Genomic DNA, 22332 nt, shown 5'->3' on the forward strand with positions numbered 1-22332 from the left:
CTCCCCAGAAAAAATATGGAAAAAAATACCTCACCTGAGCAGCTGCGCTATATCTCAGTTTAAGTACAGGACGTAAGTTCTTAACTGAAGCTTAACATGGCCGTTGGTTGAAAGCTCCACTGTCTTTAATTGCTCAATCAAGTGGGGCAGTAGATATTCCCTCCCTTTACTGTCAACACGTTTACAGGAAAATCAATATTTACATCTATTAAAATCACAGCTGTGGCACGGAGGCTTTTTCGCATATTGGAAGAAACGTGGTGAAAAAGCACTCTGGCGCGATAAATTAGGCACTAGAATCAATCAAGTTAACGGTTTTTGGCCTCCTCGACTGTTGATATTTTTGCCTGTGATCATATCCTCTCAAAGGACTGCATTGTTTTGCTTCAATGGCCTTTGTCTCAATCGCGATGTGAACCTTCCATTACTTGCGCAGATACACTTTCGACAGTTTGGAAGAAAACACATCCATATTTAATGTTACTGTTTGTTTGGAAATTCATCCCAGCCAACAGTGCACAATACACGATGTGCGCTGAATGCGGACCAGCTCACTCCTATTTCACATCTTGCCTTTGGTGTCCCACAGGGCTCTGTTATTGAAACACTGCTGTTCTGCCTTTAGAAACGAAATGATGCAGAAATTCAATGGTGATTTCACTCACTCTTGTTGAAGAGGTTTTTGAGAAACTTCCTGAATGATTGGAGAAAAAATTCCAAATTAATCTCGATCCTGTCATTCATTGTTTTTCCCGGTTCTAATTAATATATTTCAATGCACTGCTAAACCAAAGACCTATTACACCACTTGGGAAAAACCAGAAGGTTGGATTTTCAATTTTTCTACACCGCTGGAAAAAAAACACCTATCCAATCTGGGCTATTTCCTTCATTGCAGCTGTGTAATTTCCAACTCACACATTTATATTTGTTGCTGCGTTTCAGCTACTCATTTTATCTCAATTCCCTGGCGCACGAGATGACGGGAATCGAATTATTGCAATAACGGGTCAATTTTACAAGTCCTCAAAAGGTCATGTTTGTTTTTCTGCTCTGTAAAAAGGTCACTTGCTGTATCAAAGGCAAAACGAGGTCAAAAGTCACCAGCCTTGCCTCGCCAAAGAGGTCGTGGGATTCGTTCTAACGGATGTGAACATCACTCGAGCGTTTTGGAGGTAAAAAAGGTCAATGACTTTCGTTTGCTCGGCCTCAGCTACACTGACTCGACGGCGGGCTAATTGCCTCGCCGCGAGAGTGCCCTTGTAACCTGAAGTCCGCGGCGCCAGTCCGCGGCATGGCTTTCTCTAACTGGCTCTAATGAAGTTCCAGGCCTTGATCCGCATTGTGTTTTAGTTGACAATCCGCCGCTTTGACTGACATTCGCCTTGTGTTTTTTTCATTTCCTGGCTTTCATAAGACCACGCAGTCAAAACAGCCATCATCTGGTGCCTGCGAGCCAGGGTAATGGCCGCCCGGTTGCCTTTGCGCAACCTTTTCAACTCGCATTGCGTGGGGGAGAATGACAGCCATTTAGAGAAGGTTCCTTTTAATGTTCAAGAACAATAAGTGGGCGCTGAGAACTGCAGGGAGGGAACGACTGTCGGATAACCTTGCGCCAAAGAAAAGTGTGTTCCTTTTGAGGCCTTCAGAGCTTGACGGGAAGAATGACAATACGCTTCTATGTGCTAACGCTGTACGTCGGGCTTTCATCTTTCGCTTTCCCTTTGTAGCATTTCTTGGCAGAATTAAAAATACGGAGGGATCTGTCATTGTTGAGCGGAGCTAGATGGCTATTTCCGACCGGCCCTTTATCTGTCGGAACGCTATTCCCTACAGAAAATCCACGAGTTTGCTGATGACGATTTTCTACGGGCTCTTGTTTTAATGAAGAGGAGAAAATGGATCCGCTAAAGCCGCCGCCACGTGCGGCAACTCGGGCTCTCCTATACGGGACGGTATATTGTTTACGCCGCACATTTGCTTATCTTTATGAACACCCACTCTCCTCATGCTCGTCAGAATGACAATCCAACATTAATAGGCACTCCAGCCGGGGAACGTCGGGAGTGCTGATGAGCTAAGCTCCAAAGCTCTTCAACTCTTTCCGTCACTTTTTGTGCTGACAATCAAGTGTAGAAGTAGCAAGGTCATTCCGTGTCTCATACTTAGCCCTATTGAAGAGCCCTTGACTCATTACCTCCACCGACAAGGTTATATTTTTGCTGTGATTGCGTTGACCTTCTGGTTATCCTCTAACTTCACTTGAATTCCTTTGAATTTATATTCAAGGGATTTTATTCTGCGCCTGTATTTCCAGAAGTAGTTTCACTTAGGTGAAGGATGTAAACACTCGGCTTGTTTCCCTTCACTTCACATGCTTTCTCTGTTTCAGACAACATCCATGACCTTTGGGTATGTCATTTTATCATTAATATTTTGTTACCACTATGACTAAAAAAAACAAAAAAAAAAACACAGATTGATAAATTCCCGGTCCGGTCTCGGCGGTGATGACGAAGCTGAAAGGACTTTGACACATTTAATGAAAACTGTAAAACACAACAGATTTAAGTGTCAGCACAGCTGTTAATTATTTGGCTTACCAAGGCAGAGGGGCTACGGTGGTGTTGGGGGGGGGGGGGGGGGGGTGTTACTGAAAATAAGCCTCACGCTCAGCAAATTGCAGACGCGGCATGTTAATGGAAACAAAATTGTGGCAACTAGTTCAGCGGCGTTAGCTTGCCAACCAGCGCGGACGACTTGGCAAATGATTTGTTCGCTCCTAATCAAATTTAGAGGTCACCGCGACTACTTCGGCGACGACGGCGCTGGCGTACTGCTCGGGCCGACGACAACGGGCCAACTTGTTTATCGTCGCGCTCCGACGACAGCATAAACTTTAATGTTTTGATGGAACACAAGACATTAACTTGGAGAATTGATCGCTGGTGCCAGCTGGGAGGTTTAAACATAGCCATTTTATACCCTGGACTGTGTAAAACAAAGTCGATAAAACTGGGGAAAGTGAAACCAGTGGAGCCTTAAAGCCCAACTGTTGTACAAGTTTGACATTTTTTTTCACTTGGTCCAGAATCTGATTCAAAGATATCAGATACTTTGATATCAAAAGTCCAGGTCACAGTGTCGGTATCACTCAATTCAGTTCAACATCTTTTCAAAGATGTGTAGTGTTGTTCCTAGATGAAAATAATACATCAGACTAGAGGCGGGCTGATGTGTCAGCGGGGCGGTCGGAACTCGCTACGGCGTTAGTCAAGTGCAAATTGCCGCGAGCAAGCATAATGATGCACCCTGACAGCTATTCAAAACCGCCTCAAAGCGAGCGTTTGAGACAACGGCGGATTTCTTCTAAGAGCGTCAATGTCGGAAGTGAGACAAGGAAGTGTGTGTGCGCGCGACGGCGCGTGTACGCCGTGTGCTGTTTTGTCAAAGTCGGGCTAAACGACAACTACGCGGCCCCTTTTTTTTGTCATGACGCTCGTAGCGTAGGTGGAGAATTGTCGGCTTCGGCTTCCACAAAAACAATGTGGAACATTATCAAGACGCCAAAAGTGAAAGAGATACCGCCGGAAAGATGAGGAAGGCGTTTCGAGTGAAAAAACATCAGAGGCGTAAGCTTTACAACTAAATTACTTGGTATTGGAACATTTTACAGCAGTTTTCAAAGTGAAACAATCTTTGAGCATCAGATGTGCTGTAGCGCCTGCAAGCAAGGATGCTTCAGTCGCTTTGTTTCTGTTCTAAATGTTCTTTATTATGTTAAAACACAAATGAGTGTTTTTGATTTAAAATGGTTCGCAACATTTGAATGTAGCCTCGCTTCACAAGTGCAATTGTCAAACATAGCCACTTACAGCCTGATTATAAAGGTGCAAAGTTGTTGACATATTAACAGAGCATACTGTCGGTTTGGCTTCAACAATATAGCAGTGCTAACATACTAAGCTAGCATTAGCACTGAAACAAGCTAACATTTAGCAACATGTATGTAGCATACATTTTTTTGTAATACTGACTTACTATAACACTGAATATTTGTTTTTGGATTGACAATTAATTAAATCAAATACAGTTGGCAAATGTTACTGTTTCCTGACTTTACGACGGCCCAGATCGTCCAAAACGAAGGAGCCCCTGTAGTTGGGAAATTAGCCAATTAGCATTTTACTGTCAACTTCAAAACCGGTCATTTGTCTTTGTTTTGTGTGTATTTGTTTTAATAGCTCTTGGAAATGAAATATAGATTATGCACATTTGCGCCGCTCATAATTTATGCATCTCTGGGGGATTTCTAAAGCGGCTGTCTTAAAGCAATAAAAGCATAATACTGCACAACAAAAGAGGCATTCTGTTTTGCGGATGTCATTTGAGTGGGCGCATTTGTGGCCATAATCTTGAATCCTAATGCGAATCATCCGACTCCTCGCTGCTACTAGGCAGTGCCATGCCGTTTCCACTTTCGTCATTGGTAGCAAACATGTATTTTGTACAGGTGCCATCTCCTCACCGACAATTTCTAACCGCGCCAACAACAAAACAAGCTCCATTTTCTTTCCAGGGCCGCACTGCCAAGTCAGTCAAACCCACCGAGCTGTTCTACTCGAGAGCACTTAAACAACATGAATAATTGCAGGCTTTTATTGCCATGTTTGACAAAACGCTCCTGAGATTGGCCGCGCTTCTTTTCAAACTGCACGTTTAGCACTCGTAAACAGGAGCCGTCCAAATGGGACAGCCAACGTATCTTTATCTAATCTTATAAGACGTTCTCGAGCAAGTTCATCACCCCGTCCTTCAAACTCTTGAGGGGCGTTTGATTTGTGTTGTGTCTGCCGCTAAATTAGATAATCAGCTGAAGAGCTGCAGACTTTCAAAGTTCTCTGTTTGTTAAAATGACATCAGTGCAATGGTGCCTCGCAATTCTTTGCCTGGTGAATACAAATTAAGCGGGGGCAAGCGATATGACATTTAAAATGAAATTGCCAGCTGCAAGCGGTAAACCTTCAAATAAATGAAAGCTTCTCAAATACAAAACAAGCCTGTATAAAATCCTGTCATGAAATCTGGTACATTTATATAATTATAAATCTAGTACATTTGTTTAGCGCAAATCAGTTGTCTTTAACTTTTAAGTTCAACAATTTACACTTAATTTAAGGACCGCTTGCTTTAAAGCATTTAAATATTTAAGTTTTGTATGCAATTGAATCAAAAAGTAATTTTTTAATTTCCACAGTTAGGCACAGTGTTTAAAGTTCAAATTGTGTACAAAACTGACTTACAAAAATATTAAATATACCTTTTAGGAGTACAACTACTGTCTTATTTTTGATGGGCCTATTCTCTCATTGGTCATAATGGTGATATTAGCCAAATGTTTTTTTTCATTGGTACTTTGTATAAACATCTTTAGAGTTATTGCCCTAAGTCAATAAATATTTCCATGACCTGTCATCGAGTATAATGATAATTGCTATGATGTCGCCAACAGTTTTAGCACAGCAATCCGCGTGACTCGATGAGATTAGCAATGGCTGCGTATTGACTCGAGAAAAGACGCGTTTTGAAACGTGATCATGCGAACCAGCCAGCGCGAGGATTAATCGAGAGGAAAATTCTTCCTGACAAGCTTTTAACCGCTATGCCCAAATACGAAAAGTGTCCATTAAAAAGTCACTCCATTGAGATTACCCCCACCCAGCCACCTTCATTTGTATTTTCTCCGAGATCCAAGTGTTTGGGAGAGGCCAGCCATTTGATTTGGTTCACTTCAGGCTATGAAGCATAAACATCCTTGTAATATGAAGGATGGCTGCGCTGTGTAATATTAATTACGACAACATCTGCTCCATTAAACCGCCGCCGCAACGATAAATGAATGCGCTGGGAAGTGGAGAAAACAAAACTCCCTATTTTCTTCCACGTTCATTTCCAGTCGGGGCAATTTACTAGATTAGTTGTGAAACTCTTCTTTGTGGTTGTTGCAATGTCTGTGTGATAATACTGCCCCCAGGTGGCCATGATGGGCACACCAGAAGGAACAGCACACTGTCTATGACACAGGTGTCAAACTCAAGGCCCGGGGGTCAGTTACGGCCCGCCACATCATTTTATGTGGCCCGCGAAGACAAATTGTGCATCAAATTCGTGTCATTACTAGAATTGCAAATTGTCTTCACTTTTAATATCTTTTTTTTAAATATTTGACCAGTTTTTACTCGTATGATTTGAAAACGAGTTATTTGTCAGTTTGTTTTGTAGCTTTTACTGTATATAATATGAGGTGCCATACATTCATTTGGGTTGACAGTCATAATGGCCCTCCGAAAGAAGCTATGACTACAATGCGGCCCGCGAAGAAAATGAGTTTGACACCCCTGGTCTATGAGATGTTGATGATGACTGAACTGTGATTGTGACTTAACTACTGGATTAGACTGACAACCATAAAATGTAGTTATGCTTTTCGATATTGATTTTCCCTCCCGCGTATTGTGATTTTTTGGCGATGTCGCAGTTACCGTTAGTTATTTATGGTTTACCACCCCTAATAATAACATCAACACGCTAAATGTTCCCGCGGAGATCACACTTCTTAAGAGTTGACCCTTATAACACTTTGCCAGAGTTGCGATGAGGTGATAATGGAGCGTTGTCAGGAGCTTCGTCATACGTATTATTGGAGAGAGTGGGGGGAAAAAAAGATTGAAGGATACGCTTTGTCTCAACAGACGACGTAAGCCTCTCAGAAGTCGCTATCGTCAGAATATATCGCCCGAGTGTGCAAGAGTCATTAGGCGATAAATTTATTGTACAAAAAGTACACACTCTGGTGTCAAATTCCATTTGCGGAAGCCAAGCAAAGTGAGCGATTCTTTCAAGCGAGAGCGGGGGGGGGGAGTAGGTGTTTGCTGGGCTCTGGCTCGGCTGCCGGTCCATTTCAGGGCCGCGCAGACAAAAGATGATAGAAACCTGCTCTCGGAGATAAAACACACGCCTTTGAATAGACGTATGGCGCACGGCGGATAGAACACATTTGCTTAATTAAAAAGTCGGCTTCTTTCCTGGCTTCCTCATTGTGCTCACATCAGCCCGGGGGGAAAAATGACGGCAAGACGCAATGCGGTTTGCCCACCCTGATTCAGGTGTCGAAATTGAATACCCAATGCTTTCTCGAGTAATTAATACGCGCTCGTCGGTCCTTAAGGATCATTTGTTTTACTGCGTGTATCCTATCGGCCTAATAACTTGCTCGACTCTTTAAACTGACATTGTTGAGCTTGTCTGGATTGTTGGTTTTCTAAAAAAGGGGAGCAACTTTCTCAAAGAGAAGTTTGACTCCACTACACACACAAAAATGTGATTCAGAATACTGTAAATTAGCTGCTGGATTGTAATTTAATGTTTACGTCGTGAAAATATAACAAAAGAACTTGTTCATTGAAACTTTGCACTCCACACGTACAAGTTGCTGACTCAACAGTTGTAGCTTGGTGCCGACTGGACTCGAGTGCTGCTTTGCCGTGCGGCGTTATTTATAGCCCGCAAAGTGAGTCGCTTATGTTTCTATGTGAGTTAAAAAAAATAAAAAATAAATGCTATTTGATGTCGGCGCAGTAGCGCGGAACATGTGAGGACAATAGCAGTAAAAAGGCAAGACTTGAGAGATTACGGTTTAATTTTATCTTTCAACAGTTGACACATTTCCTTTTCAACTCTGCCATTGGCAGCCTGGATTACACAAGTTAATCTGTGTATCAGCAAAACATTATCCTGCATTTGTGGAGAGTGTTTATGGTAGATTCGCTTGCTGCATCAAACTACCTCTGCCGGGCAGATTAAGTGTGTGTGTGTGGGGGGGGGGGCTCAAAAGGGGGTGGCTTGCCAGATCCATTCAAGGATTACACCCTCGTATCTCCTCCCGTCTCAAGTTCTGAAAAGCGAGGAGATGCTTTAGCTTTTGCGTCAGCTATTTCACAGCCAAGGTGTCGCCGGTCGCACAGGTGCGCTCCCGCTTGGAATGAAAGACGAGGCGGCGCCGTGGCAAACGGGCCGGGACCCCCGACGCTTGGTGTCACGCTCGTGAGCAAGATTTCTTTGATCCGGGGAGGGCTGGAAGAGACTCGCCGCACTTTGATCCGGACAGCATTAAATATACATGGCGGGAACCCAAAAAGCTCCGATGCCATTAGATGTCACTCTTTGAGAGAGAGGCACTCTCATTTAATGGAGTACTTGTTTGCTGGCTGTTACGTTTGCTTTCATGACTGCACTGTTTTTTTTTTTTTTAACTCAACCTCCGGCAAGCTTCTCTGACTCTAATCCCTTCGTACTTTTTGCAGGTGCAAAGCTCCAGGCGGAGAAGCCACCCGATGAGATTAAGGTGTTAGATTAAATCTAACAGTGATTAAATAAGCAAGCGTTTTATGACTGTAGCAAATTAATTTCCCCCGAGTCATGTCAGCCCGGCCGGCGGAGCAGTGTTCCCGCCGAGTCGACTGCGCGCTGCTGATATTTGCTATCATGGCAGGCGCCGACTAAAACGTCTTACTAACGCCTGACCTCAGTGAGAAAGGGCACAAAAACAAACGGAAGCGTGCTTTAAAGCGCCGCTGTTTACTCCAAACCCCAACTTTGAAATGGAAAGACTATAGAATTTGTTTAAATGTATTATTTCCATTGGATCAACTCCACCAAAACTGCATTATACCACCTGCGCCACAACTTAGACCTGGTTTCACCCGGTCTAAAGTCTAGTCTGCATTTCTGTCAATATCTCTTAAATGCTAGCGGCTCATACGGCAGGTGAATTATGTTTGCGTCCTCTCCCCCCCCACGGCTGAACGTCTGAATTGAGCAATGTGCTGGCAGGAAAAGCACAATTTGGATTAGCCAAAGCCCAACTGATAGGTCAGCTTAGCCCATAATGGAGCAGCTTAGGCCGTGTCTGCATGATGAGAACATTCTTAGCAGCCTGTTTCTTTGCATCCAGATGTTGCGCTGCTAAAAAATAACCGACCTCAGCCCCTTCCCAATCCGTCTCTACTCTCTCCCCAATATCATCTCGGGTAAAATGACACATCGTTTTTCTTCAAGTATCCCTGCAAATGTGATGTGTGGCTAAATTATTCATGCCCGTCTTATTTCGACGGATGCCAAATGGACGCATTTGGGCTGTTTGCATTGTTTAGCAAATGAAATTGCAATAATGCCATCGTTAACAAGATTCACAACTATGCACATACTTACACCCTACACGAACGGCCATTTGACTAAATCGCCACAAAAATGCCAATTAAATCCACATTGAACTTTTTTTAAAAATTTTATTTTGGAAAAATTCCACTGATTCAAAGTTGCCGTGCAAGTTGGTGTGAGCAAAACGAATTACAGTCTATATTTGTATAAAAAACCCTTTTAGGTTATTAATATGAAACAAGTTAAAGTTAAAGTCCCAATGATCGTCACACACATCTGGGTGTGGTGAAATTTGTCCTCTGCATTTAACCCATCCCCATGTGATTTTAATCCATCCCCTGGGGGAGAGGGGAGCAGTGAGCAGCAGTGAGCAGCAGCGGTGCCGCGCTCGGGAATCAGTTGGTGATCTAACCCCCCAATTCCAACCCTTAATGCTGAGTGCCAAGCAGGGAGGCAATGGGTCCCATTTTTATAGTCTTTGGTATGACCCGGCCGGGGTTTGAACCCACAACCTTCCAGTCTCAGGGCGGACACTCTACCACTAGGCCACTGAGCAAGTGACAAACTATACAGCTGAAACTGAGCCTATTGCCAACTGGGAGTTAAATGACAAATAAATGAATACAAATAAAACATTTAACAGTGCAGAATGGTAGAAATTAAAAAGGGAATGATGCCGCGGCTTACTTACAGACAGAGCGACATAACCCGAGCTCGGCTCGATCAATATGAAGCACATAATCGAGCGTGTGCAATCTCTTCGCCCGCTTCCAATAGGAAAGTAGTACTTCATAATGTTTGGCTGGAGGCGGCCCACAGCTTCATGCATGCAGATTGACGGATATGGAAAAATGGGGTTCGGGTCCCCCGAGACTTGAGATTGCTTGGCCTACATTTAACCAGGCGATCTGTGGTCATTGCAATGCAGATTCCCACAGAGAACATTTTTTTAAACCAGTCACCTCAAGACAGTTAAGATTTGTCTGGATCTGGATTTGCTTTCCTCTTTTCCGTTGGGAAAAGGTGTTATTGAACCAGCCTGAACAGACTGTTCAACCTTTTTGGGACGTATTTGTGGGATCTGATTTGCCCTGACAAAAGCAAAACATGATGTTGATTCTATGTGATAAGCGCGAAGAAAAGCAGAAAGTTAAAAAATGGCCAGAGGCATTTTTCATTTTGTCATGCTCGAGTGCACAATTTTGGCACAACTTCAACTGCTTTTTTTTTTTTTTTACAGCAAAAGCGAACGTCACCAATTTGGAGGAAGTTGTTCACCTGCCCCTTTGAGATACATCGTCTTAAAAACAAGAGCGTGATAGACATCTCAAAAACCACAAAGACTTCATTTAAAATGTCCTGCTATTTTTGCCTCCTTCCTTTTTTATCTTTTGGGATTTAAAAAAAAAAAAATCTGAGCGTACATGTTGCTCATTGAAATGCGATAAAATCCAAGGAAGTCGTACTTTGATTTGGCCTTCTTGCACGGCGGCAGGGCAGCAGGTACACGCATGCATGATTCATCGCGTATGTGAATTAACAAGCCCGATCAGCACGCCTTCATTAATATGACATTTCTTAGCGGGAAATGGAAGAAATTCTTGCACGCCACACTCGAGATTCAGTTAGCTCGTTGTTAGCATAATTTAGCATTCAGACATTTGATCTTGTAAGTAGTTAAAAAGCTACACTGATGATGTTTTTTTGTTTTTAACTCAAATAGCCGACAACCAGCCAGTTCATCAAGACTTTGTCGTCATTACCACAGAGCTGTACATTCCAATTATAGCTCAGGTTGGACAAAATTGCCAATTAGTCCAATGATGGATTCCCGTCGCGTCTACAGGGCTTACGCCTCAAGTTACTACTTTGAATTTTGCATCTGACCTCATGATGACACTAATGAAGGCTCACTCTTTCTGACGGTAAAAAAAAGTTTCATGAGGTATCCAGATCCAGACTACTCAGTGCATGTCAAGGCAAATGGTAAACAATTGTGTTGGAGAAACATTTTTTTTTTTTTTTTTTTTTTTTTTAGATCCCAATCTCTAGCAATAAATTGATGTTGATGTGATGCGAGTTGTTTTGTTGTTTGTTTGTTTTTTTACGCACGGGTGAGTTTAGGAAGGAGAAGTAAAGTTGACGTAGCACCATGCTTGTGCACTGAATGCGGTAATAGCATCTGGGAACAAACCCCCAAAAGTGTCCTGTATTATTCAAAACGGCTCTTGCAATATTTATTTGGTGCGCTCGGGATATTTTGTGTGTATTTCATGGCAGCTCGCCAGCGACCTTGCGCTGCCCGTGTAGAGCAGCTTTGGAAAATGTTGGGAGTTCCGCCACGCTGAGGTTTAGCATTAATACTGGCGTGAAAGGGATTGAAACTTAATGTCAGACTTTTTTTTTTTTTTCTCTCGACGGGTGTAAAGGTAGAGCTAAATTTGTCCTGATATTTCTCTGCGAGGAGAGAACTGCTGAATTGCTTTTTTCTACCTCTCTGCACATATAGAGAAGACTTGTTTCTGTGTTTGTGTGGTGGTGTCGCATTGACCTTCAGGTCCAGGATGGATTGAAAAAAAATGTGGAAATGTGAATGCGTCTTACCCAAAATGGTTCAAAAGGTACTCATATAAAAAATCTCCTATAATAATAAATAATACATTTTTGGCTATCTTGGCCACGGGATGAGACCGAGAAGAAGAACCGAATGATCTGTTTGTGGGTCTGTCGTGTTTCTCCTTCTAATTGCATTACATCACAAATGTAAGATCATTATTTTTGGCTTTGTTCTATCTATTTCTAGACATTGGAAAGCAGCAGCCTCCTTTGTACAATCCTAATGTGGAGACAGCAAAGACGGCAATATCCTTTTGAGAATTTGATTGGAGATAAGATTGCGCTCTCATTGTCTCCGCAGACTTCAGTTAAAAATAGACTTTTTTTTCTCTCCCTTTCAGGCGACTGTTGAGGATGGTAATGGTGCAGCGTGAAACAGCTTTGCAAACATCCTCATAGCTCTTCTCCCACACATTATTTCATGTCCAAAAAGCTTCAGATGCGACTGCTACAGTCTGGCAGGTGCGCTGAGAGAAAGTACCTGGCTGGCCGGGCGCCGTTGGAAACGCGACGGTCTTTAGGGGATGACGGGGAGAGATCGGGGGAGTAAGGTTTTTGATCAGGACCAGCTGTCACTTCCTGTCCTCAAATGTTCTTTACGTAGTGCCGGGTAAACGCAAAATGTACGATTCTTTTGCTGACAATCGTGATATGGATTATTATCAGCTGCCAAATGTGATCTGCAAGCTAACTATTTGATGGGTCTCAAAGTGGGCATGTATGTCACATTTAAAATTGACCCACCAAGACTTTTGAGAGGAGGATAAAGAATCTATTTTTAGCAATACGACAAACTTAAGTCATCAGGAGTGAGACGACACCCTGGAAGAGAAAGAGATGACTGGATAAGACCAAAAGAGACCTGAAAGGACTGACTTGGATACAAAGGAAAGAAATACAACCTGGCATGATAAAGGTGAAAGAAGATTCAGGAAGACAGCAGGGTTGACTGTCTGGGACTCTCAGGAAACCTAAACTGGCATGACACAGGTGAGGGAACACCTGGGAAGGAACTGGAATGCCTGTTCAAGACAGGCGGATCAAGGGAAAACGCCTACGACACGTGCGGACGAGATGAGTGCAAGAGTCAAGAGAACCATTACAGACTAGCTGAGAGAAAGGTAATGATTAAGAACTGACACAAAACAGGTGAGGGAGCATTTGGAACGGAGGGGAGGTGACTAACGAAATCAAGACTGACTAACCCAGGACAGTAGAGAGAGAGATACGCAAGCGAACAAATACAGAATAGCTCAAATCCAAATGAAACTGACAAAACATTTGGAATGGCCAAGTCTTGATTAGCTTGAGCTCAGAAACGAGACAAGACTCAAGTGAATAATCCCAGACTCGCTGTGATTCTAAGGAAACTAGTGTGACCTATCGTGGCGCTAGCTGAGAGAACGGTGGGGTGTTAATTGGCCTGGGATCAGGAAACCAAGACTGGTGTGAGTCCCAGCACACAGGTGTCAACTTGTTGAGGCTCATCTGAGTGTGGTATATCTTAAATATCTTTAATGGGTATACCAAGAGGAAAAAAAATTTCTCATGTACTTAACTCCCCCCCCCCCCCCCCCCCAACCGGTTTGGACTGATATTATTTTCTACAAATAAGCATTTCAAGACCCAAACAAAACACACGAGTGCCCAGTGGATAAGCTTCAAGCTAAGATACGCTTAGACAACACTGACAGGTGGGAAGTTCACACTCAGGTTGGAAACAAACAAAAACAAAAGCCATCTGGATCCGAGCGCTCGCATCATTACCGGGCCGATCGGCGTGAACAGCGTTGCTGTTCTCCGCCAAAAAAGCGGCACCTTAAACTGTGACAGCAACAATGCCTCCCACTCCAAAACAGACCCGGCGGTGGCCTTTGCTCTGGCCTGTGGGCTTGCGCTCACGTGCGTGCCAAACAAGAACGCGTTCGCTTGTTGAGGAATGACTCATTTGGAGTGTTTTCCTCCGTGTGCTCAGAGAAGCAATATCTCGGTGCTTATCGCAAACATGTCGCTCAATGCGCGGCCATGTCTTATTCATTGCAAACTGACCGTAGCATCCATCAGCCGATTGGCGGGGATAAATAGCCGCTTGGACGACCTCAACCATCTATTTGGCTTCCTGATGTTTGCTTTGACGCTCCTCAGAAAAACAAAATAATTGCTTACGATTCTTGTCCCGAGCCACAAATGCAGACGAGTCGATAATACACAAAAACTACAAGAGACTCAATCTCCATTATTCACTCGAAAAATCACGCTCTCTTTTTGAAAGAAAGATTTAGGACCACATTTGTCTGCTCTCATAAGCTCTGACGTCTCTCAGATTTTGCTCTCGGAGGATGCGGCAGCGGTTTTGACTGAGATTTTTTTGGGGATAATTGATCGTCTTTGACGTAGAGGACGCCAGGCTCAATTCGAACGGGTATGAAGCCAGGGCGAGCGGAGGCGTCTATTTCATCTTTCCTAATTGTTAGAGACAGCTGAGCATCTCGGGAGGATGAACTTTTTCCGCCGCAAACAGCTCAGAACGATTAACAGTTTCTACAAATGTAAATTGGCTCTCACCTCGTTGAGCCTGAAAATTATTCCCTGGATTCCGCAGACGCCGGAAATTGTGTTGGGATGTTGGAGTCCACGGCATTTTAAACGCTGTTCTCACAAGACTCTACCGGAATACTCTAACGAGATCCGATTTGAGATGCGGAGAACAAATATTTGAGGTAAACAGCAGATGGCGAGGAAGGCCCGTTTGGATCCATGGCTTTAGTCGCCTACCCACCCGAATAACCCGCGTCAAGCTTAGCGAGCGAGAATAGAAATCAAAACGAACCAAAACGAGGAGGTCAGCGTTTGCGGTTATTTGCCGCTGTTCCGCTCGATGGCCGCCCCCCCCCCCTCTCCACAACTAGCTTGTTTATCGGCTTTGTGATTTCCTTGGCTGCTGACATTTCAAACGCACTTGATCCATGACTGATGATGATGATGGTGATTGCGGCGCGCCATCAAAACAAGTCTTTGGGCTTGTGTTGTCCTATAATTAAACGTATAATGTTCCGTGTTGCGCCGGATGAGGACGATCGGTTTTTATGCTTCCAAAAAGGTAACCTTGAACGATTGGACATGCTTTGCGAGATGCGCGGCACATTACCAATGATGTCGTGTCTATGGAGTAGGAAATTGGTTGTGCCGAGGTGATTCCATTTCAACTTTTTATGGCGATGGCATAGTACCTAACTGAAGTTTGCAGGAGCCCTTCTGGAAAAGATAAAAAAACAAACCTTCAGCCCGGCATTACTAGCGGAAAGTGAGGGCACCTAATGAAAGGGAATATTCTCCCTGGTCACTTTGCAATCTGCAGATTTAATTTCCCTAACACGCGCCAGGAGTATGCGCGGCACCATACTGTCGAGAGACAAACACAACCCAGAGGGAAATTACCCATCAGGAAGGCAATACTGTTACTTGAGATGCAATTACCAGGCCACTTGCAAGATTCTCAGCTCGGAAACCAATGACGGCGCGTGTGCGCCGACGTGGGTGCGAGCGGAGTGGGTGGTCGATATGTGCGTAACCACATCTTATGTTTTGCTGGCTAAATTGGATTCTTTGGCGGAGAAGACTTCATTTGGAATATGTCCGCCGTGCAAATGATTGATGCAAGTATATCGTCGCAAGTGTAGGTCTGAAACAACACCCGCCCCCGCGTGTTGAGATATCACAGGCGAGCGCGGAATAAAACGCAAAAGAGAAGGAAAGCTGCTCTTACAAGCACAATCACGGCAACTTATCCTCATTTCCCAGACAGTAACAGACGCCATAATTGCACTTTGCTCTGCTCATTTAGCGAGCAAACGCGACTCGCTTCGGCGTCGTTTTGAATCACGCTTTGCAGAAAAGCTGCCGCCTTTCTGTTTGTGATCAGTTAAGTAAGAGTCATAGAGGATCTAATGGACCAATTTAGCAGTGGGACCCGCAAAAGGAGCGGGGAGCGTGGAGCGTCAAGTGTAAACATTTGATAAGCTTTTCGCTGGAAGCTAACGCGACACTGTATTATTAGTTCAACTGAAATAGAAACAGCAATGACGCTGCTGCTGTTGTATTTGCCACCTGGGTGAGATGAACATTGGCAGCCATGGCAAATGGCTTTGCGTGGGATGTGTTCCTCAAGTGAGGGGCGTTCCGATTTTACGACAAATAATCACCTCGAATCTTCTAATGAATGGCGGCGGACTTGAATGAGCAACCGACGTAAAGACCTGAAATGTGTACGGGGGGGGGGGGGGTGAATAAAACTGCCTTGCACAGTGTGAGCATAGCATGCATAATAAATGTATGACAAAACAATCCCCCTGGCGCCCCGGTATTAATGATATGCAGTCGACTCATTATTAAAGTTCCAAAACAGCTCCTGGAGTAACACAGATGGAGTCAATTAAGCAATGCGCATGCTCGCTCGACTGCCGTTTCATCTTCTTGTCTTTTATCTCCTGCGCATGACTTCATGGGTGTAATTATTTGAGCTGATACGACGTGTTGCTCAATGCAACATAATAGCGAGCGGTAATATAGTTGGGATTGCTTTGTTTGTCGTTTTTAGCTAGTCTTTGGAAGCGGACGCACACAAAAATTAGCTGAGCTGCAGGTTTGTTTGTTTTTCGTTCAGCTACTGGAGCAAGTTTTGCTTGGCCACATGAAATTTGGTAGAAAGGTCTATTATAAGTACCGTATTTTCCGGACTATAAGGCGCACCTAAAAACTTCAAATTTTCTCAAAAGTGCGCCTTATAGTCCGGTGCGCCTTATATATGGACCAAATTCCGGCCCGCAGATCAAATGCCGCCCGTGACTAAATTTAAACTGACCCAAAGCATTGTGTCATAAAATCAATCATAAGTGGCCCGCTGAAGACTATGAATCATGAATCAAAAAGACTATGGATCATTATTTTGTGATTATAAAGTAATTTGTTGCATCTGAAGTTGAAACAAAAAAGATAAAATGGAGAATAATTTGATTTGAATTAAAAATCGGACATGATGCAACCTAGCCTGTTTACTGCGGTCACAAACACCAATATCACCCTTCTTATTCAAACAACAATAACAACAATAAAACAAACTTAATACCTCTAATAAAAAATTCATTCAACTTTCATAAAATTGTTAATTTGTTATTGTAATCTTTAACTTTTAAAGTTTACTGATCTATCTGACTGTTTTGTTTTGTACTTATTAAAGTAAGCTTTACATGTTTATTTTGTGTGTTGTGTGATATTAACATTATTGATATATTGTTATTGTTTTCACTATTTCAAGTTATTATGTTGTGATTGTATTAATGGTGCGCCTTATAGTCCAGTGCGCCTTATATATGGACAACGTTTTAAAATGGGCCATTCATTGAAGGTGCGCCTTATAGTCCGGAAAATACGGTAGACCCACAAACAAATCTAGACCCCATACCCAAAAACACATGGGAAATCTACCATTTCCAATGGTACTTCAAAAAAACAATTTGCTCCTGAATTCAGTATCACTTAGCAACATGGTATTTGGTAGACATGTCTATGATGGGTAAACCCACAAAATCGAAAGCATCCTTCCATATCTGTCTGCACACTAAGACGTCTCTGTCCGTTTCCTCCCCAGAGACCTGATGCCTTCAACGCTGGAGGGGCAGATCACCATGGAGAAGACCCCCAGTTACTTTGTGACCAACCAAGCCCCCAAGCGCATCCACACCATGGCCAGGGACATCAAGCTCATCATCGTGGTGCGCAATCCCGTCACCAGGGCCATTTCGGACTACACGCAGACTCTGTCCAAGAAGGCCGAGATCCCCACCTTCGAGGTTCTCGCTTTCAAAAACCGAACCCTGGGTCTGATAGATGCCTCGTGGAGCGCTTTGCGCATCGGGATATATGCACTGCACCTGGAAAGCTGGATGCAGTACTTTCCTCTTTCCCAAATGCACTTTGTCAGTGGCGAGAGGCTCATTGTGGACCCCGCGGGCGAGATGGCCAAAGTCCAGGACTTTTTGGGACTCAAGAGGATCGTCACAGACAAACACTTTTACTTCAACAAGACGAAAGGCTTCCCTTGTCTGAAGAAGCCCGAGGACAGCAGCACTCCCCGCTGCCTGGGCAAGTCCAAAGGGAGAACTCACCCCAAAATCGAGCCGGATGTGATTCGGCGACTGCACAAGTTCTATAAGCCCTTTAATATGATGTTCTACCAAATGACAGGCCAGAATTTTGAATGGGAGAAACAAGAGGAAAGCATATCTCGAGGTTCTCTGGTCTAGCGGAACCCGTCGCCACCGCCAGCCTTCTACCAACTCGACGAAACAAAAACGCTCCTCAACTGCTCCGCGTTGGACGTAATCGCGGCACTTTCCATTTGCTCCCCCTCTCAAAACTAATGCTGATGATGATGGAAGATGACTACTGTACATACCAAAACATAAAATATATTTATATTTGTGAAAAAGAGATGATCTTTTTTTTTTGTTTACAAAGGAAAATGCTGATTTTTCTTGCGTACAACTCCCACAAGTATGTGAAGTTATGACATGGAGGTGACACTGGCTAACCCGTTAAAAAGTTCATCATCATAATAAAATTATTACCGCCGACCTCTAAGGTGACAACAAAATTTGACCGTGCAGTTATTTTCGACGGGTTCCACTTCTGACCTTACCGCCAAAATGTGAGGGCTAATATTTCTGTCAACTCAAGAAGTGTGGTGCCAGATGCGGTAGCTGAAGGCAAACGTCAATCGCAAAGTTAAATGTTCCACAACCTTCAGGGATTATTGTTGATGTCCCAATATCAGTATACTGATTTTGAACGATACCCCGCCTGTGGTCCAAAGAGTCACTCTTTGGCTTTGGTTGAAGAATCCTATTTATTTCAAATTCTATGTGACAGACATAACAAGGTCAAGTATGATAGTACAACTTGTTTTCAAATATATTGAAATATACTCACGGAATTTTAAATTTTAATCTTAAATTAATTTACAATCATACAGTAATCGCTCGTTTATCGCGGATAATTGGTTCCGAAAACCTCCCGCGATAAGTGAAATCCGCGAAGTACAGTCACCAACAAGAAGTACTGGGCAGGCTAACGAGTTAGCGGAAAGAAACTAATTCGCGATCATGCTAACACGCGAAAACGGACCTCTAAAGGAATGTAAACAAACATCTGGAGCAATACTTCATTGTCCTAAAGGTTAGACACATGTTTCCTCAATTTAGAAGTTTTATTTTGGCTTTTAAATGTTTTTTTTAATTTGGAAAAAAAATCTGCGATGTAGTGAAGCTGCGATAAACGAAACGCGAAGTAGCCAGGGATCACTGTATTTCTGTTTTTTGCTAATTTAATGAGAATGGAATTCCACTGGGCATGGACATCACTGTGAGCAAAAATTGCGGTTTCATGGTATTATAATTCCAACTATAAAACGACGACGACTATTACAACACATGTCGATATACTTTTGAACGTGTCCTTACCTTTCACTTTCATTCCTTAGCACCCAAAAGCAGAACTTTCCACACATCCTTTCTCTCGATATCTGTTTTGGACAAAAGAGATACAATTGTTAGTTTTATGATAAGGAACAAGTCTTCTGCACATGCAACGACCTTGTTGTTTACCAATGTGTTAATGTGCACACTATTCTCGCCGCGCGGCGCCGCGCTCATTAGCGGCGCCCATATTGAATAAGAGCACTGACGTATCATGAGCATTAGCTGATAATTGGAGTCTCTCTACGTGGTTGACATTAGCATACAGATGACTGTGAGCGGCGAAGATGTGTTGCCGCCGCCGTCGCATAAGCTGCTAATTGCTAATTCTCCTCCATGGAGATGCTCAAAAAATTATGAGAATGCAGGCTAGTGAAATTTTCATTTAAAAAAAAGAAAATTGAATGAATAAATACATTATGCTAGCATTTTATTGTTCTAGTCCAGGGGTGTCAAACTCATTTTTTTCGCGGGCCGCATTGTAGTCATAGCTTCTTTTTTGGAGGGCCATTATGACTGTCAATCCAAATAAATGTATGAGCACCTCATTATATACAGTAAAAGCTACAAAACAAACGGACAAATAACTCGTTTTCAAATCAGATGAGTAAAAACTGGTCAAATATTTAAAGAAAAAGATATTAAAAGTGAAGACAATTTGCAATTCAAGTAATGACACGAATTTGATGCACAATTTGTCTTCGCGGGCCACATAAAATGATGTGGCGGGCCGTATCCGGCCCCCGGGCCTTGAGTTTGACATCTGTGTTCTAGTCCAATTTACAAAATGCATTAAAATAAAAAAATATTTTATCTTTAGAAATGACTGATGGGAACATATTAAAATTTGTCTTGATTTCTGCGATGCCTTTAACCTGGTTGACGTATCCATCACAATTACGATACAAATTAAACAAAATGGTGATGAGAAACTTTTATTCCGTGCAGCAAAGGCTCGTTTTCAAATTGTATGCTTGTTTTATAATCAAAATAATATTTCATAACCAAGTGCTTTGTCTAGGAAAAGTAATCATTCGTTTGGCAAATGGCCGCACATTTTGTAATTCATCCCATTTCAATGAGCCGAGCCACTCGCTTATTTAAAAAAAAAAAAGGAGCGGAAAAATTATTTCTTTCACAAACCTATCTATTCATTCTCAAGGGTACGCAACTATTTTCCAACATGGAAATAATAGCAAACTCCTGCCAACTGCCTCGTGCTTCACCTCGTGGTCCTCCCGACGTGGCTGCAACGCGTGAGGTTGAAGAACGTCACCGATGGGCCCCGCCAACGTTTGTTAACAAACATCTGCTGCCATGCTCTCCTCTGTCGTTAGAGATTAATGGCTTGTTAAATAAGCTGCCGCCGCTGCTGTCGGAACATTGGCAATGTCAGGGAGTGTTTGACGTCAAGAAGAAAAAAAAACACAAAGAAAAAGAAACGCACCAAGGTTGCTACCTAGCCATCGGCGGAAGGCAAATTTGATGTTTTCTAAGACACTTTAGTTATGAAAAGCGCTAACCAATGAGCAGAAATGTGGATGAACTGGAACAGAAAGGTACGACCTCTACCAAGGCTCATTAATTCTCATTTGGATTTGCTCCAAATTACACGTCAGTGATGCTAACCTTCTGCATGCGCCACAAGTTTGCCTTTAAAGACTCCAGGATTTTTCATAGAATCTTTCAAATGACAATGACCTTGTACATGGCACATTGAAAAAAACAAACTATGAAATTACAATAGAGATGTGCTAATTTAAGTGACCATAGTATGCCAAAAGAGATTTAATAAAAATAATTCAGATTTTATGACGACTTGGATAAAATTTAATTTTTCTTCACAAAATGAAACTTCATATCTGGTCTTGTAAAATATTTTATTCAATATTTAAAAAAATGTACAATAAATGTAAATGTAATTTTTTGTTTTTGTAAATGTACAAAATGGAAAAAAATATTTAATTGTTTTGCTTGAAAAATTGTACTATTCTCACAAACCAAAAGAGTTTAATTATTGTCATAATTCCTCTCACCGAACATTCACCACCAATTTTTCTAAATGCAGAAAAAACTGGGTGCTGGAAAACAAAAAAAACCTTGAAAGAACCAAGAAGAACACCACTCTTCTTTATCTTTATTATTATTTTAATTACGTTACATAACTAGTTGAGTGCGTTTGGACTTTCCTCACTGGAGACAATCGATACGTCTGCAGAGTCAATAAATAAGCCTGCCACAGATCACTGGTTGCCACGGCGATGATGCATGGCTCCGTTAATCCCGCCTGTTGGGCGGCCAAGGATGGCTGGACGTTCGCTGCTCTCTGCGGAGCACTTCGTCACCCCGGGAAGGAAAGCCAGCACCACCGCCGCCATCAAGGCAAGTCCCACGCTGCCCTTTGCGCCGCTAACCTTGAGCACTTCGCAGCCTTCCCAAAAGTCAATGTCTAACTTTAACTTGGAGGCATGTCTTGTTTTCTCAAACTTTGGATTTTCAATAGAGGCAAAAAAGTATCAAATCGGTTTTCATTTTATTTGCACATATAGAAATATACCAAAGAAACAATGTAATAATAGGTCTGGGTTTCGAAGGTATCAATTGAGGACCTTTGCTCGAACCTTTTAAATAAGTCCAAAAAATTCCTCCTACTCAGCCGTCCGTTTTAAAAAAAAGTCAGTCGTTTATAATTCACCCATGAATATGCACTTATTTGCATTGCCGCAGCCACTCGCATTGGGGAGCTCAATCTTTGATCCCAATCTGTCAATAACACACACCCGCGCGCACACACACACTCGCTACCTCCTACTCGTTTGTTTCTCAGCCAGAGTGCTGTGATCCATCCTGCGAGAGTTACAAAGCATGAAAGGCATGCTAAGTTGTCCTTGAACTGCTCCTCCCTGCGGGGATCGCACGACGTTATGTGGCTCATCGGCGTCCCCGGCACGCCGTTAAAGACAAC

The 22332-nt window shown here is 42.9% G+C and overlaps 1 protein-coding gene and 1 long non-coding RNA gene across 3 annotated transcripts in view; one reads left to right on the forward strand and one right to left on the reverse strand.

Annotated features, from left to right (window-relative positions):
- Nucleotides 1-18478, forward strand: part of hs3st4 (heparan sulfate (glucosamine) 3-O-sulfotransferase 4) — a 50755-nt gene extending 32277 nt beyond the window's left edge. The window contains exon 2 of the mRNA XM_037257626.1: nt 17483-18478. Within this exon, the coding sequence (XP_037113521.1) occupies nt 17483-18137 (655 nt within the window). The 3' untranslated portion in view covers nt 18138-18478. The remainder of the gene's footprint in view (nt 1-17482) is intronic.
- Nucleotides 1-22332, reverse strand: part of LOC119126399 — a 155263-nt gene that overhangs the window by 84683 nt on the left and 48248 nt on the right. For both annotated transcript variants that reach the window (XR_005098639.1, XR_005098640.1), the window contains exon 7: nt 19353-19414. This is a non-coding gene — a long non-coding RNA (uncharacterized LOC119126399). The remainder of the gene's footprint in view (nt 1-19352; nt 19415-22332) is intronic.

Source organism: Syngnathus acus, chromosome 8 (assembly GCF_901709675.1).
Source record: "Syngnathus acus chromosome 8, fSynAcu1.2, whole genome shotgun sequence".
Lineage (NCBI taxonomy): Eukaryota > Metazoa > Chordata > Actinopteri > Syngnathiformes > Syngnathidae > Syngnathus > Syngnathus acus.